This window comes from Falco cherrug, chromosome 13 (assembly GCF_023634085.1).
Source record: "Falco cherrug isolate bFalChe1 chromosome 13, bFalChe1.pri, whole genome shotgun sequence".
Classification (NCBI taxonomy): domain Eukaryota; kingdom Metazoa; phylum Chordata; class Aves; order Falconiformes; family Falconidae; genus Falco; species Falco cherrug.
In genome coordinates, this window is record NC_073709.1 from 30,995,155 (window position 1) to 31,012,916 (window position 17,762).

A 17,762-nucleotide genomic window follows, 5' to 3' on the forward strand; every position below is an offset into this window, starting at 1 on the left:
AAAACCTGGGATTTGAGTAAGATGGAACCGAATGTACAGATGTTAGAGAGGTCATTTTCCGTGCCCAGAGTGACAAAGATTTTGGTAAAAGCAAATTGTTAGGGCTTCCAGAAACCATGAATGGAAAGAATTAAGTCAGGTCTGTGTCACAAAAACATACTGATTAGTAAACTGCAGTAGTAAACTGTCTTTAATCAATTTTTAGTTCAAACAGGCTCCCTGTTACCTGCTGAACTAATGTCAGGCCATGGATGACAAATGGGATTTGAATGTGCCATATCTGGTAGCCCAGTGACGTTACACATTTCAAATCAGCAGGAAGATCTTTGTCTTCATCCGCCTTCCCATTCTCAGCATGAAATAACCTTGTGAGGGGTGGTTCCTTTAAATACATCCAAGTGGTAACCCTTGAGAATGGTATGGTCTTGCAAAAAAAGTCTTAAATAGATTTTCCTAGTCTGAAGTATTTAACGTCAACAGATGTTATGAAATTTCCCTGGAAGTGGCCTAGAATGGGAATGGAACATGTCATTTTCCTCTCTTATTTCAGATGGTATAAAATATGGCTGACAGCCAGCAATTCCCCCAGGTTAGATTGATGCAATCTCCTTCTGAGACGGAAATACTTCCTGGGCTTTTTGTTTCGTTCATGTCCCGTTTCCTGATTTTTGAGGTAGTCTGGAATTAGCAGGGTTAAAGTACTGCAAGGAAAAAATCCTGCTTTCATTCAAGGATCTCAAAACACTTGAAAAATTAATGATTACTCATTACAGTTCTATTAGGTAGGCAGATGATATAAATGTGTAGACTACACCTAAGTGATTTACCTAGGATTACTGAGCGGGGCTTTGTAAAGCAGACTGTCCTGCTGGTACTCCTAACTGCACAGGCGTGTTGGCGTCTGATCTCGTGGGATCTCTGGTTGTGCCCCAGCGTGGGTGGGGGGGGGTTCACCAGTGAGGTCCTACTGCACCTTCTGCTGAGAGATGGCTCTGGGCAAGTCTGGATGAGACTCTTGGAGCTGGCCTGAACTGCCAAGCCTGCAGTTCAGGCAACAGTAGCACTTTGATTATTTAGCAAAAATTCAAAAGGCACGGAATCCTCTGGATGTTAAGGTGGTAATGTTGATGAAATTAGAACCAGTACTTTTACATCTGATTTTATTTTTCTTTTTATTAATGGAATAGGGGTTATATCTTGCTATCTCTTCAGAAAAATGTTTTCTCTCCCTTCGTGCACTCTTGTCTTGTCTGATTCTGAAATGCACTAACTAATGGCTTGGATCTCTTACGCTAATTCTCCTAAAAGTTCAAGGATGTTGTGCTTGGATGTCTGCTAATTAATTAAAGGTTATGAGTTGGCTCTTAATCAAGGATTTCTTCTGAAATCCAGAGTCCCAAATACTCCAAGTGTATAATGTTCATGGTTGAAATGGGTAGGTAATGAGACTATTAGCACATTAAAATGGATCTCCATCTGTGATGCAATAGATAAGTCTAATACAGCAGTGTACACAATTGCTTATCAGCGTGTAAATCAAAGCTCTGTGGCCCAAACCTGGATACCGTAGTGCTTTGTGTGAGCATTCACACAGTCAAACCGTATGGCAACAGAACGCCAAAATAACTGGAGATTACTGGGGGTGACTCGGGACGTGGCTGCTCTGGCACATGGTTATGGCAACCCAGGCACTGGAGCAGGCAGTGCTCTGCACGCGTCAGATCCACAGTAGGTGATGTGGAGCTTGCTTTCTTTCCTGAGCTAAACTACCTTTATGTATGTTCATGCTAGCAAAATGACCAGTGCGGGAAGGTCTTGGTCCTCTGGTGATGCTATTTATAGAGAATAAAAAACTTTTCCCTGCAAATACTTTCTCTGACGTCACAAATTGGACCCCAGACCCATACGCTGAAGGCTATGGCAGGTCTCTGCACAGGCATCGTGAGGAGCAGGGCAGGCACCAAGTGAGGGACTTGTTCCAAGAACAGGGGGAGCACAGGGTTGTGAAACAAAGAGCATTTAGTCCTCTGAGAGATCAGGGCCTCTGGATTCATGCACACAAAGTGGTTCAGACATTAGACATGTATTTATTTTTATCATCTATATATTTTTCCCCCCATTATTTTAGGTGCAGAGTTTAAATCACACCTTAGCTGAATCTCATATTCCCTCAGTCCCAATTGTTTTTTTTATGAAAAGAAAAATATTTTCAGGTATTATTTATTGTTACCTCCTCCAGGACTGTATTTTCTCAGTAGTACTCACTTTCTCACTGCCCTTCTCCCCCCTCCCCTTCTTTTGTCTGGTTGTCTTTTTAACATGGGAAATGCACGGGTAGGAATTTGCAGAGGAGCACAGAAGAAGAGTGAGGGGGCAGACTGTCCCCTCTTCTCTCCCATGAGCTGCCCCCTTACCTTGGACGTAAGGTATCCTTCAGCACTGTCTTCTCATTCCCCTGATCTCTTACTCCACAGTGTAACTGTACAGTTTGTTACTGAAGTCTGAGTGACTGGAAACTGGCTGAGAGGATGCTTTTCTATTTATGTGTCTGTTTTCCTCTAGGTGCAGGTTATTAATGGGCTTTTGTCAGCTATACTCACTAGTATGTAAATTAACTTTTTTTTTTTTTTTTTAAAGTGGGAGAGGGGTCATCTAATATTTTCCTTAAGCAGAAGTTCAGCCCTGAGGACTGCCACCATTAAACCAATCCCACTTTCTCCTGACCAGAAATGCCCAGCAGATAGAGGTTCAGAACATGAGGCATAGTTGCTACATTAATGTGGCAGGTTTCCTCCAGGGAATTAAAACCAATGTCAAGCTGCAGATCTGTTTCTACAGGCTATTTCAAAATGGTATTTCTAATCCAACAATAATTGGAGCCAGGCTATAGGAACTCTTCAGTGTGTGGAAAGGCTTTATAGGAGTGGAGTAAGCATTTGTTTATACAGGTATCGGACAGCTACACAGATTTATTTGGCAATTAGAGATTAGTCAGTCATGATCACTATTTTCATCACCACTTCATTGTTCCTCAGAAACATGAAGTACTTATTCTTTCCTGCCTTGAATACAAAAAATGTTAGGCCAACCTTTAAAATTGCTTGGTCAGTGGTTCTCAATATCTCATATTTCATCCAGCCCCTGAGACTGTATAATTAGGATATTAAGACATGCTCTTGATTAGATAGATATATCTAATTGTAATTCAGATTCTGCTTCCTAGAAATCTGATTGTGCTCTAGTACCTGCTGCCCTTGTGTACTCAAAGAGAATCCAAGTTCTCCATAACTAAGCCAAAAAACCCCAGGTGTCAACCAACTACATGTCTAAATATACAGCTGAAATATGATACTTTCTCTTAATACTGGCTAAAGCTGATCTCAACATTGAACTGTAGCCATCTCACTTTTATCACAGAGAAAAACAGTTTAATCATGGTTTTGCTGCCTTTCTTTCTAGAGAAACCATTGCACACTTGAAAATGTGGATGGATGGCATGCAAAAAGATAATTCCTAACAGTCTTAGTGTTAAATCACAAATACTGTTTCTGTGAAGACTAGATCTCTGCTTTTGTAATCCATACAGCTAAAACTTGTATTCTGGGCTGTTGCAGCACCAGCAATTGTGAGCAAAGCTATACTGATGCCATGGAGATGGTGCTGTAGATGGTGCCTTGGTATTGGGCACCCGAAATGGCAGGCACCGGTGCTGCCAGCAAGGCTGGTGTGCTGTCTGCTGCCTGGCACTGCTCCAGTGGCTGTCTGGGTGCTGGGGTGTCTGGTCTGTTGGCTTCTAGCTGATGGATGCCACCCGTACATAAATATTCTGCAACTTCATAGAGAATAATAACCCTTTATAATTACAGCTGCACTTTTGCCAACTCCTGCAATTTTACTGTGAGCCTTACAGTATTTGATGTTTCTTCTTAAAAAAAAAAAAATAATCCCAATGAACAAACCAACCCGCCACTCTTGGAATTGAAGGAACTGTTAAGTTTTTGTGAAGAGACAGCCTCTTCCTCATGTAGCAGAGAGGAGGAGAAGTAAAGTACACCCAGCCTCCAATATTTGGGTTTAAAATCATGAGCTTTCAAAAATATATTGACTTGGATGCTTGCCTGTGAGTATTTGGAGAAATGAGCCCCCCCCCGGGGTTGGCATCAACTCTGCTACACCCTCCGTGGTGCATGTGAGCCAGGGATATCAACAATAGCTGAGCCTGCCTGACCCGGGAGGTTCAGTGTGCTGCAGGGGCTGGACTGCAGCAGCGAGCAGCAGGTTGACTTGCTTCAGCTGTGGCGGCTGCGAGCCACTGTAGCAACGCTTCCAATTTGGAGTCATACCTGGCTGAGCCAGATCTTTCAAAAAGAATTTTCATTTCTGTTTTTATGTAAGGGAGGAGAAAATTTCCCCCCTTTCTTTGCTCTTCTTACTTTTTTTTTCAGCCAGTTTCTGTCAAAGGGCAGGGGAAGAGTTGGCCACCACTCAGAAAATTTTCTTAAGCATTCGAGGAATTAAATACTATTTTGAAGAAGATGCTGCACTTGTGTACAAACAGGTATACTTTGGTCACATACTGCCTGAAAATATGGCAGTATATCCTCTGTAACTTGCTAATGTGTCATTAACAGGTTTCAGCATCTGCAATGAGCTGCGTGTAGTTTTATGTTGCAGTTGTTCTATTTTTGTGTCAGTTGTGCTAGCAGCTTAGAGCTTAGCTAATGTACCATTGACAAATCGCCCTCTTTGAAAGGAGGCTGTATATATTACATAAATTCATTTACATTGTATATATTCATTTAGAAATGAAACACAGAAGAGAGAAATCAGTGCTTTTCAAATCAAATACGACAAATTCACCAGCGGAAGATATTTGATTTTCTAGCTTTTAAAAAGCAGACAAGATATTTACCGTCCTGATGTATTTTGTTTTAAACTTAAAAAGACTAAAATATGTTCTAAAGCTGAGTTTTTTGTATTTGATTGGGAGAACTGTTCTTGTGGGCTTTTTTTTTTTTTTCTTTCTCTCTGGTTTTCAAGATGAATTTGAATTTACAAGGCTGTATTTTGAACACCTTGATTGAAATGCTGCAACTCCAATATCCTTTGGGCAGTTCTAATGAGACGAGAAGGAAGGAGGTAGCTGAATGGGCAATTACCTTCCACCCCAGAAACATTAACACTTTAATATATTGTTATTAATTTGTGTTGATACATTTTTAAAGTTTTCTGGGCTCAGATCCACAAAGGTTTCTGGGCGCCTACGTTCCACATAAATCCCACTGAGGCAATTCAGCTGAAGGCTGAGAACCCCAAACCTGCTGTCTGGTGCATTGGGGACTGTCCACGCATCACCATGCCACATCATCTTGAGCTATTTAAGGCAGCTCCAAGTGAGGTAGTTCAGCACAAGTGGGTGCAGTGCAGGAGAGGTGCTTGCAGAGAGCCCAGCCCCGGAGGAGCTGCATTCCACAAGGGCTGTGGGGAGCTGAGGGTGTCAGACTACCGGTCCCTGTTAACCAGACTTCCTAGTGCCTTTTGCATTGATTGGGAGTTTTATCTCATAGCACCCTAATTGTTTGAGTGTAAGTTAATAAAATAAATATTGTTAATTCTTTTCTTGAGGGTGTTGCCTGAGGACAATATCAGATCTTGATTCCACTGGTGTTTGGCGTTAGGTAAAGAGTATGGTTCATTCATCCTTGCTGTGGAGAAGTCACAGTCTAAATAAACTGTTCTTTGGCTGTGCCTCTCCAGAATAATTTCTTTGATGAAGTAAGAAATCCATTCTTTCTGGGAACTATTTACAAATTCTGGATCTATTAAATGAATAGCTGCAGCTGGAAAAAAGTATCAGGAGTTAGATTTATTAAAAATGCCAGTGGTTTTGTTTTGTCTGTTTAACTAACTGGTTAGAGTGGTCACCCAGGCTGCAGAAATTCCAGGTTTAATTTCTTTCTGTGCCCAAAGGAGTTTGAACTTGCAGCTCCCACATTGCAGGAGAGCACCTAAGCCATCAAGCAGCGCTGGATTCAGTGGGGGAGGTGGGACTCTGCATCCTTGTCTGATGCTGCTCTGTTTTGTGCAGAGCTCTTGAATATTTGTTTCAGCAGTGTCCCACCTGCCAGGTGAGACATGTCTCCAGAAGATCACTGTGTCGTCATCTTTCCATTGGACTGGCCACCAATATTCAAGCGTTTTGTAAAAAAAGGGACAACTCCAGCAGGAGAACTGAAGGTGACCTATCTCATAAGGCTTTGTAACTTACTGGTTAGGGCACTTTCCTGGGAAGCAGGTCTCAAGACCTGGATGAGAGCAAGGGATATTGGATGCAAAAAGATTGCACCCTCTTTCCCACGCTGACTTCCCCTCCCTGCCACACATATACTCTCCCAGTTCTGCAGCAGAACTGAGAATTCAATTACTCATGTAACATTAATCTGAACAGAGAAGAGCTGTGCAAGTTGGGACTTGGAGAAGCAGAAAAGAGCATGAGAAGGCAGCAAATCTTTCTGGAAGGAGCAGTTCAGGGTTTTGTGTTGCGGGTTTTTTTTTAAGAGCAAACAGCTGAGGCGATAATAGAACAAGTGTATTTAGACTGATTTTTAGCTGTCTGTGACATTAAATGAGGCAAAGCTATGCCTAGGAACAAAGTGGGAAACACTGCTGGATATTTACAGGTGTTGGTTTCCTACGGCTCTTTTGGTAGGCTGAGTGAATGCTACATGGAGTCTTGTCGAGCCTTTCATTCTTTTTCCCCTTTTGTGAAGCCTAGTGTCTTCAAACTCTTTCAGAAAAGAATCACTTTTAAGAAGCTCTGAAAGTAAACAAGTTTGAAAAAAATCAATAATCTTGGTTGGTTGATACATGGAATTCATCACTGGATGAAACAACCAGTGCTAATGCATGTTGGACTGTGCATTGCCAGGAAGTGTCTGGCTGGGTTAAAAAGAGCAACTAGAGGCTGTGCTTAACTGTGAAGTGTGAAAACCTCAGACTGTTGCTGATGTGATGGCCTGGCTCGGAGCAGGCAGCGGCAGTGTTGGCTGCAGGCGTGCTACCGGGTGGGCTTGGGAGACGGGGGCTTAATGCGTTCTTTGTAACAAGCACCGCCTCATTAGGAGGTCTGCAAACCCATGATTTCCAAACTATTACTGAAGGATGCAAACCCTGATGTTCTAAAGAATCAAACTTTAAGGTTTTGGGTTTTTTGTTTTTTTAAAAAGTAATTGAACCCTTCTTGTGGTCATCTCAGAAGGCTGCAGTGTGGGATTAGAGAGTCTTCTTGGTGCCTTGCTGAAGTGCAGTTTTGAGCATTGCTGCTCAGCCCAGGGGTGCTTGCAGGGCATTTGCTAGTGCATGTGCAGCTCGTTGTGCTCAGCGGTGGGGCCCCCAGTCAAGCATATCAGCAGCTGGGTGAGGCATGGTCAAATCAAGTGCAGAGCATAAATTTTTCAACTTGGCTTTATCAGAGTTCTGAATCTTTAATGGACAAACACATAGTAAGATGTTTAACTTAACTGTTGATGAGGAAATGTCATAAAAAGAGCTGATGGAAATGAAGGTAAAGAATTTCTTGATTGTCATCTAGACTGGTATTAGTGTCTGGCTTCACCATATAGATAAAGCGTGCTGCTAAGCAGTAGGCAATGGTGAAAAGAGAGGATCGCACGGTCCCTTGTGTACGTAACCCCAACCTACGACTAAGCCTGGCTTCTTTGCTATGGTGAGACTGCAGCTAACCGTGAGAGCCAGACGTGAGCTGGGAACCGAGTCTTGAGCTTTGCATGCAATGTAAATGGAGCATCTCTTTAGTAGAGAGGACCAGAAAAGCAATATGCTGATGAAGACCTGCATGGTATGGAGGTCTGCTGCTTCCATCTGAATCGTGATCCAAGGCTTCAGGCAGGTATGTACGGGTACAGACACTGGCACAAAACTTCCAGAGGGTACAAGTGTACCACTTTCCTGTAGAGCTCTGTTTATCCCATATTCTCTTGTTTCAGCCCTCCCGGCATCTGAAACAGTCCCATTCCAGCTGTGTATTTGAGCAAACTGGTCCTCTTAGCACCAGTGTCCCTTCACAGTAAGCAGAATCCTATTCTGCCTCTTTTTTTCTCTCTCCACCCACCCACCCACACCTCATTATACTCTGTTCATGATAGTTTGCTGTGAAGCAATTCATGCTGCTAAGTCAAAGTCCACGTGGAGGTCTTCTCCAGATCACCCTCTGAAGCTTGCTGCCTATAACGCATCTCATTAAGCATCAAGTGGTTCTGTAAAACGCAGCTTAGGTCAAAGTGGCATGCTTTTTTACATATCTTAATCTTTGACTCGTCATATGTAGCTTGAATGCTTTACTTGCAGGGGCAGAATTATTTTGAAGAGACAATTTCTTGAAATAAAAGCATGTTCTTTAGCTTATTGATGCATCTGAGCCCAGAAGCAACTTCAAAACACATGCCAAGAGAGGTAGAGTGGTGGAATGCAAATGGTGCTAATTGAGCAGAAATTACTGCTCTGATTAATCGTAAGATGGCTCGGAGACCATTGTTTGACTGGAGTAGGGTTTTCTCCTGAGATGTGGAACCTATTTTTTTTTCTTGTTCTCTGCACACTCAGAACTTGTTGTTGCTGCTTAAAGCACAGAAAGGGGTTGCATAAACACTTTAATATTGCATGAGGCTTCTGTAAGCCTGAGTGATCTTATGAATGCTAAAACCATGACATACAAGCACAAATGAAAGCAAGCAGCAAAGATTGTGTAGTCTTATCATCTGGATGAACTGATAGATAAGCTAGCACACTTTGGTGGCTTGTCATGTTTTGTTTTCCACCCTGGGATAATTCAGCCACAAGCCTTAAAAATACTCTGCGTCCCATTATTATTATTTTCAGCATTGCCTCAATATTTAACCTCAACTAGAAGACCAGTTACACATCTCTAGATACAGCTAGGTACTGTGACTTAACAAAAATTAATCGTGTGTGAATGGAGTCTGTCATTTGGCTGAATCGCATTGCACTTTCTGATCTTATTAACTGTGCAAGTAACACTGAAGACTTTTTCAGTTGTTCTTGCTGAGACAAGGTACACGGCTGTAGTAAAATACCAGAATATCTGAGTAATACAAATACAGAAATGAGAAAAGGTAAAGACTTTGAATGGCAACCAGCTGGGACAACAATCTGTACTTGGTGACTCTTACCCTTTGCAGTCTTGTAATGACATCCTCTATGTAGTAGCTGTACCACAATTCTGAGACTGAGGCAGAAGTCTGATGGTACAGCTTTATAATATTGATTTTGTGCAATAAGTGGGCATAATCATCCTTGCTGGCTTCCACAAAAAGCTGACAAGATTCAAAGATTGAATGATTATAGTTGATCAGACCAGGAACCTATGATGTCTGCCTGTGGTCATACCTCTCTTTTTTTTTTTTTTTTTTTTTTTTAAAGTGTAAGAACAGAGCATGTATAAAATGTTGCATTCTTTGGTATTATTATAACCCAGTTTCCAGCAGTTTGTAGCAGAGGAACTTCCTTAGATGGAAGTTTCCATCAGCATCATCTTGTTTAATACTTTTTAATGGCCCTTTCTTCCAAGTATTTTTCTTATTGCTTTTGGAACCCTTTTACTTCCATGACATTTTGTGGACCTGAGTGTCAAATTTAATAACTGTATCATTTGAGAAACACTTGTGTTTTAAAAGTAGTCAGATGACTTTGCTCTGAATTCCTAGATTTTGACTTAAGAAAAATAATTACCATCTTTCCCCTGCCAGTCACTATTTCATATTTCCTTATTATAAAGCACTTCAGTCACCTTTTTTCCAGGCTGAAGAATTCTGCCTTATTTTAAGTTCTCCAGGTCTGCCATTTGGCTAATCATTTTTGTTGCCTTTTGTTGCCTGAAACTTTCTTAGCTCTTTCATGTCTGTTTTGAGAATGAGGGGAAGATGTAGGCATCTCAGAGGGGAAAATGGGACCAGAATTGTAATACAATGATGTTTCCTGGTTTTTCTTTATTTCTTTTTGCAAATTTTCTGAAGTTGACTTTTGACTCCTGTTGAGTGTTGTGATATTTTCAGGGAACTATGAACAGGAAGTCTAAGGCCTCTCAGAGCAGCACTGGGTAATTTACTCCTTGTTGGATAAATATACTAGGGCTGTTGATCACTATCTAATTAAATTTTGCAGCAAGGAGTGCTAACTATTAAGCTGTCCTGCTCTCCCTAATAAAACCTAGTGTTCGATGCTCTTTGTTGAAGAGGTTAATGGGTACCCTCTGCTTCTTTTTCTCCTCATTCGTCAGCCTGTTTTTCATTGCAGCTGTGATGGGGATACAGGCAGGGACGGTGTGGTTGAAATCTTGTTTATTTCCTGCAGTGATCATTGCCTGAGCAAGCAGGACTTGGTTGTGGGAGGATGGAAGGTACTGAAGAGAAATATGGATAATTAGGGAAGATTAGTGTGCTTCAATTATCTCAATTTACCTTTTTCATCTTGCTTTTTCAAGAGAAATGAAGTGGGCCTTGCGTAGATTCTTCAGTTATCTACTAATTATCAAGGCCATGTTAAAAAGGCTGACCAATTTCTGTCAGTCTTAAGTTATTAATATCGTAACATCTGGGTACTGCACAAACATGCAGTAACCGTGCAGGGGAGGTAGGGAACTAGCGGTTGGTATTCCCATCTTCAAAATCTTAAATAAGGTTTAGAAAACGTCAGCCCATACCATGTGGGTGCCTAGACTCGCAGAGTCCAGAGGCCCATCGGATCAGCAGGAGATTGATAACAAGTCCTATGGCAGAGAATTGAACCTTCGTCCCCAAGGATAATAGTGTATCTCCCCAGTGAACAACACATGCTTTCTCTGGCCAAATTTGAAACCACAGCACAAAAAAATGTTTGTCTGGCACTCCAGGGCTCCTACTATCCACAGATCGATGCTTTGCCAGAGAGCCTCAGGTGGGCTTCTGGTGGCAGCAGGAACGTAAGCAGCCCTAGACCTCCCTGGATGCACTGTTGGTCCCTGCGCCACCCTGTCCGTTGGGCTGTGGCCCAGGTAGATGTGAGTATTTTCCCTTCCCACTGCTTGCTGTTTTCTAATACGTAACACTGAATTAGCCTCCTTGCAGCAACTTTTCTAGCACAATTCCTTCCTTCACTGGATCCCTGAACAGATCTTGGGTGACCACAGTTTTCGGCTGCTGCTGTGATTCTCACGCAGACAGGAGTTGCCGTTACGGCAGCAGGAGCACGCGCTTTGTGGTTTACGGTTCTCTTGCCAATGGACTACTGAGCTGCTGAGCATGGCTAAGAGCCATGGGCTGGCCGGCTGTGTGGGCAGTTCTCCGTAGCCTTTGCTTACTGTGGAGGTAGTCTCTGGGCCACCTTACAGTAGTCTTCCAATTTATGCCAGGGTAATAAAAAAAAAATATCTGATTGTTGATGTGTTATGATGATTTCAATACATGCCCAAGGTTAACCTCACATAATGATGAGAATAACATGTTTGACTGCATTTTCCCCAACTTTCCTCCTTGTTCACAATCTCGTAGAAAACTCAGAAGACACTGCCACCTTGTTCACACGATGCAGGAATGACAGCAATTGAACCGTAGTGTCTTCCTTTTGCTTGGTTTGCTGTTTGGTTGCTTGTGTGTGCTGTTCTGTTGGGTCCAAATACATTTACAGCGAAACTAGATGCTTTATAAAAGGCCAAAAATAAGGAAAAGTTGTGAAGTGACAGAGTGGCTGTTAAGAGCTGAATAGTTTTCAGGTGCTTGCTATGTACATGGGGTTTCTCTGGAAGATGTACTCGTGTTAAAGGACTTGGTAAAGTCCCTTACATCAATTACTCTAGCTGCTATTGATTTTCATGTGAATTGAAGGGCTTTAGAACCATCCAAGATCATGCCCGATGTGATGGTATTACAATTAACCATTGCAGTGGCCAAAGGTAGCATTGCTAACGCAGGACTCTTAACAGTCCTCTTGTCTCATGACAAAGAAGAGATGGTCTGCACAGAGAACAGGGAGGATTCATTAGTTCACAGAACTAAGACAAACCTAGCGTGGGAGCAATGGTGTACTGGGTCATCATGTTTGCTTCCCCACAGTCTCAGTTGTAATCCCATTTAAGATTTAAGTAACCCCTTAAAAGCAGCTGAGATTCTCTCCCTGCTTCCCATTACTGCTGCAAAAATGTTCTTGCTGAACCTTATGCCTCTGCTGTTCAGAAGCTTTGTTTTCATTTCCAGGTGTACTTTCTTAACATCATTTTGTATTTGTTTGCTCACATGCTAATAATGCCGTTTGGCTTTGATGACTCTGTTTTCCCCTGCTCTTTACCTCCAGACATATTGAAGACAGCAGTCCTCTACTTCTTCACTCTGTATTCCTATCTGGTTTTTGGTCCCTTTGCTTTTTTCTCTTCACACTAAAAGCCATGCATGGGATTCAAGTCAAACTCATCCTGCTGGAATGCACCAGAGCAGATAAGTACCGACGGCTCAGATGTGTCTTAAGTCTCATTTTGGCTGATAATTACTGTTACTCACTAGATATATGACAGTACAGGCACTTTCTCCATAGTCTGGTACTTATATCCAGGCGTCCAAGTTTTCATTTAAGGCTTTATGTTCCTCCTCTTCCCAGAAGGATGAGCTACTGTCATTGTGAATAGCACTGAAATAGTCCCTGTTTCTGTGTGCAGGTAACTTCCTCAACACTCCTTACAGCTCTGTAATACATGGTTGGTTCAGTTCAGGCTGGAAATCAGCTACAGAATTCGTATCCAGCAGTTTTTGCAGGAATGGTGTGAAAATGTGTCATTGCGAGTTCCCCTAGCAGGACAGCTGGTTATCGCTACTTTGCTTTTAGCTACTGCCTTGTTTCTCTCTTGGCTTCTCCACTAACTTTCAGCTTTCCCAGTCTCAGATTCCCTCCATGGCGCTGTCTCAAATATTTTGTCTTTGCAGGTGGAATCTAAGGCACTGCCCTTGTTTAGAAAATCAATTACCTTAGCAAATATCTGTGTTAGATCCGTCAGCTTTTGCTAAACCTAAGACACCTTTCAACCCTTTTTCCATTCCCACCACAATCTTCTGTGCTTCAGAACCTGTTCAGCCTTGAATTCTGCCAGGGTCATGCTAACAGGTCTGTATATCTGGATCGCCCACCTTTTTACTAAATATAGATGCTGTATCTCTGGTCGTATGGTGCCACCACTACTTGATAGATATATTTAAAAAAAAATAAATCTTTGCTGCTTACTTGCAATTACATGTGCCTTATGGCAGAGAACAAATAGGAACAGGCTGTAATGAATATATTAGGAGACTCTTAAGCAGAGAGGTTGCTGGACAGAAACAAAATTCTGTGTTTCTTTTCCAGTCCAAGACTGAAACAGCCTCTATAGTATGTAATGGCATAATTCAGCGGTATCAGGAAATTCTTTTCTGTTTTTTTTCATAGGAAATTTCAGTGAAGAAAAGCAATTCACTTTCATTAACAAAATAGTACTGAAAATTCTGACTCCATGAAAACCTTGCTTTTTCAGAGGAAAAAAACCAGAATGCTTTCATTTTTCTGTCCAGAAGCTTGCAAAAATGGTGTAGTCCTAGGAAGCGATGATGGAAAGACTGGGCCACAACCCTACACCTTGCCACTTCTGATTTTCGTTTTAAAAGCTTTGTGGCTTTTCTTTGTTCTACCGAATTTCTGCCGTATTCATGAAGCTGGCTGTACCAGTAATCTTGGGTTTGAGGGCAGGTAGACCACACTAAAGAAAGAAGGCAAAGTAAGAGAGAACAATGTCATTCGCGATGGTCCTAGATGCTGTGAGGGCTCTTGTCACCAAGTCTGCAGGCTGGTATACGTGGACCAATTTGCCTAACCCCTTTGCCTCCTTTGCCTGTAAACTGGGATTGCTGGTAAAACCTACCTTTTTAACTACAGTATGTTGAAATCCTTTAAAGATTATTTGGTGGTGTGTTGGTTTTTTTGTTGGTTTTTTTTGGTTTGGTTTTTTTTTTACTTTTTAAAGTGGTAAATACTAAATCTACGTAAGTCTTCAAGTTTGATGACTCTTCTCACTGTAGGGTATATGCATTTCCTCTGCCTGGCTCTTGAAGATGCAATGAGAAATGTGGAAAGACTCATGGGCTCAGGGCTGGATAGGGGTGGGAGAGAGTATCCCTGACTGTTTCTGAGCTATTTCTTATCTCGTTGTGGCCTTAATCCTGCAGCAGTGGTCTGCACTCCCGCATGTAATGTGTAACGTTGCCTTCAAATCCTGGATATGGAAGCTCTCAAACCTCAGAGGATGTGTAAAAATTAAGTTTTCAGCGTAGCATCCATGTGCTGCATATAATATGCTGTTTTGTATTATTGTTTGGTGTAAATTCAGTAAGTTTTCACTCTCTAAGAAGGAAATATTATTTTCTTCCTTTACGGCAGGAGTGAGGGAGATTAAGTATTTGGGCCACCAGCAACGATTCCGAGGTTGGAAGTGTTAGGAGGCATTTTGACCGTTTCCTAGGTATTGTGCTCCTGTTAGTGACTGTTTAGCTCACTCAGCACCCCAGTTTTGTCCCCTGTGGACAAGAGAGACAAAGAGTAAGGTGGCAAGTAGTTAATAATTTCTGTAACTCCTGGTTGAAGCGGATTATCGTTTGAGATAGCTTGACTGTTTAGGCAGTATTCCCTTATTAATGTCCAGCTGTCCATGGGTACAACTTCTCTGTCTAAAGACAAAAGACCTCTCTTCTGCCATTGCTTTCCAAATTCTACCTGAGGATTTTCTGCATTTTGAGCAGGTGGAGGATAACCACTAACGTGTTCTTTTGCTTTCATGAAGAGTACATGGTTTGCTAGGGCAACAGGATAAAGAAAATGTTTCAGATAAGACTCAGATGATGTTTTTGTTCACACGTGTGCATGTGCCTAAATACTGTGCAGCTGGGCACATAAGAGTCTTGTTTCTTTAAGACTGTTGCCAGAGAGCTACTTTCTAAATGATGACATTTATATATTTTAATATAATGTATTGTGTTCAGAGGAATGTCCAATACAGTAATTTGGTACTCTATATCAGTTCTCAGCAAGTGACTAATCCATCAATTTTGTTCAGCACTACAAGTCAGAACATGATTTTTTCTAACTGCCAATGTGGCTAGCTTATGCTGCTTTTAGAAAAATCAAGTTGTGGTTTTTTTCCATCCCATATATCATAATCTCTGCCCACAGTAAAGAGTTTAGAACCTGGGCTTGACTGACTGGCTATTTTTCTTAGAGTCACATGAGGCAAAGCAGCGCACAGCTTACTCGTACAAACCTATTCAGAGTTTGAAGGTACCCTGTCATACAAATTTACTGAGCAGATAAGAAAACTTGGAAGGCACAAATGGGGCAGATAAGGACGGCTGCAAAATCCCATGGATTCTTTCAGCATTGGTTTGAGAGTTTTTGGTATTTTGCTTTGTTGTCTTTTTCTGGCATTGGTGCAGTGCATTTTTGACAAGCCTCAGCAGTTTTAGAAAAGCATTCAGAAGTTTTTGAAGCTCATCTGAACCAATTCCATCTAATCAGAACAAGAGCTGAATGTTACTATTCACAGGAAGCAATTGTATTCATAGAATTTAATCTTTTCTCGTGTCCTCAATTTGTCCTCTGACAGAAGCAACTTTTATTAATCTGTTCTTTCACTGTTATTGATTGACCATTTATTATGCCAATGCATCCAGCTTATGTTTACGCATAAGCTGTTCAGTGAACGTAGTTGACAGTCGTAATTTGAAACTCTCGCAGATTGAATGAAAGCACTGTCATATCCCTGTCACTTGCTGTATTTCAGCTTTCAGGGGTGATGGTACAGACTTCCACTGCAAATGCTTGTGATTTCAAATCTTAAACTTCTTCCAGTTGTCAGAGTATTCGCCTCCCGTTGCTGCTTTGGGAAGTCCCCATATTAGTAGACCCAGCAGCATATTCACAAGAAGAGACCACAACAAGGATACGGATCTGCTGTCAAATTGAGCTGGTGTTAAGAGATCGTACTGTGGTACGCTTCAGGACTACAGAAGACAGCTTTCAGCTAGCTTACCCATGGCATCGTGGAGCTCAGAGCTGGGCTATGCGCCTTGCCCTTCAGGTGGGCTTTTTGCAGCCTGCGGTGGTTGGATATTAAGTGTTACTTTAAAGCCGGCGCAGTATATATCTGCATTAGCCTGCAGCTGTTGTGGTGACTGCGGACTCCACACATGGTGACTGGAAGTTGACTAATGAATGCTGGAGCGCTGAAATATTTACCCAAAGCTCATTAAGGTTGTTCGTTAATGCCAGGCTGGGATAAAATTGTGAAGTCGTTGGCTTCTTTCTTTATATGTGTAGCTGTGCCAGATGCGTAGGAACAGTCCTCGCAGAGTTGCTTGTACACCATGTGTATAAATGGCAAAAGGCAATGAATAACCAGACATTTCTTCAGCTCATTATTTTTGTTTTGCATCAGCAGCATGATGAAGCATGGAGTTCAGCAGCTCTTCACTCAGAACAGACACTGCATGTGACCTTTCCCCCAGGTCATCTCTTTTCTTTGTGAGAAACGTGATTGTGTGCTCCCAGCACAGTGGAATAACGACTGCGTAACTAATACCCACGGTAGCTGTCCCACCTTGAATCTCTGGGCTTTAAGTAAATACACGGCCAACATAATGGCTATTTACACAACTTAATGTGATTTATCAAAAGTCACCAAGAATGAAGCTCTGCTGGTAAATATTGCTGCAGTTTTCCCCGCACATCGCATCTCACTGATCTTTGTCGTAACTTCTCCCCTCTTTACTAATCTGTTGGCCAACTCTACGTTTGCTCAGGTTGGTCACGGTTGGTTTGCTTTCCTCTGCGTGGTTTGGTGCCAGGGCTGGAGGTGCCTGCCTGTCCCTCCAGAAGCTGGTTTATATCCATTTTCCCCGTATACCGTGTGAATGAGTACAGAGGGTAATACCAGGCACTTGCACATAGATGCCAGGCAAAAGTTGTAATTTGGAGGTGGTTGCCTTGGTTGTACTACCAGCGAGCTGTGGTTGTCACTTGGGGAGCGCTGTGATGACTCTTGATCGATGTTGCCCAAGGTACCAATTCCTCCTGTTACTGATGACCCATGATTGCAAAGTGCCCAGGGTTTGTCCGTGGGTTTGGGAGGAGGAAACAGCGGTATATCTGAGAATCAAACAGCTGTAGGTTTGAAATTTGTGAAGAAAAGTGTCTGGGGAAATGGTACCATCTCCACAAGCACAGTTTTGTTAGGTCAGAAATGCAATTTATGTGGCTTTAGCAGGTGCATCTGAAGTTAAAAAAGCCCCGAACACTATTCTCGAATGAACGTTTTCCTTCTGGTTGTATATTCACTGCACTTTTTCAGTGTGAAGGTAAAGCTGTTCGATTTCACAGTGAGGTTATCATTTTCCTGTTGAAACTCTGGTTTCTTGAGCATTGCATCTTAGTATCAAATCCCTCTTTGTCTCTGAATGGTTCCATAGCATTTCCTTTTAAATGATTTCTTAGCTGTTTTTGGGGTGAGCTGGCAGGAGGACACAGTGCTATGCAGATGATATGAGCCCTTCTGGCAAAACCTAGCAGCTGGAAGAAGGTAAAGGTAGGGCTCGTACCCTGACACATCACTGGTGTTTGGCCGACGGAGGGTTTCCTCTTGGGGAGTTTGTGCTTACAAGGTTGCTTGCTGAAAGGCTACCTGC

The 17,762-nt window shown here is 42.2% G+C and overlaps 1 protein-coding gene across 1 annotated transcript in view; it reads left to right on the forward strand.

The window, feature by feature from the left end:
• Window positions 1-7,776: 7,776 nt before the first annotated feature.
• Window positions 7,777-17,762, forward strand: part of ALK (ALK receptor tyrosine kinase) — a 281,080-nt gene continuing 271,094 nt past the window's right edge. The window contains exon 1 of the mRNA XM_014277243.3: window positions 7,777-7,909. Coding sequence (XP_014132718.2) covers window positions 7,861-7,909 — 49 coding nt within the window. The 5' untranslated portion in view covers window positions 7,777-7,860. The remainder of the gene's footprint in view (window positions 7,910-17,762) is intronic.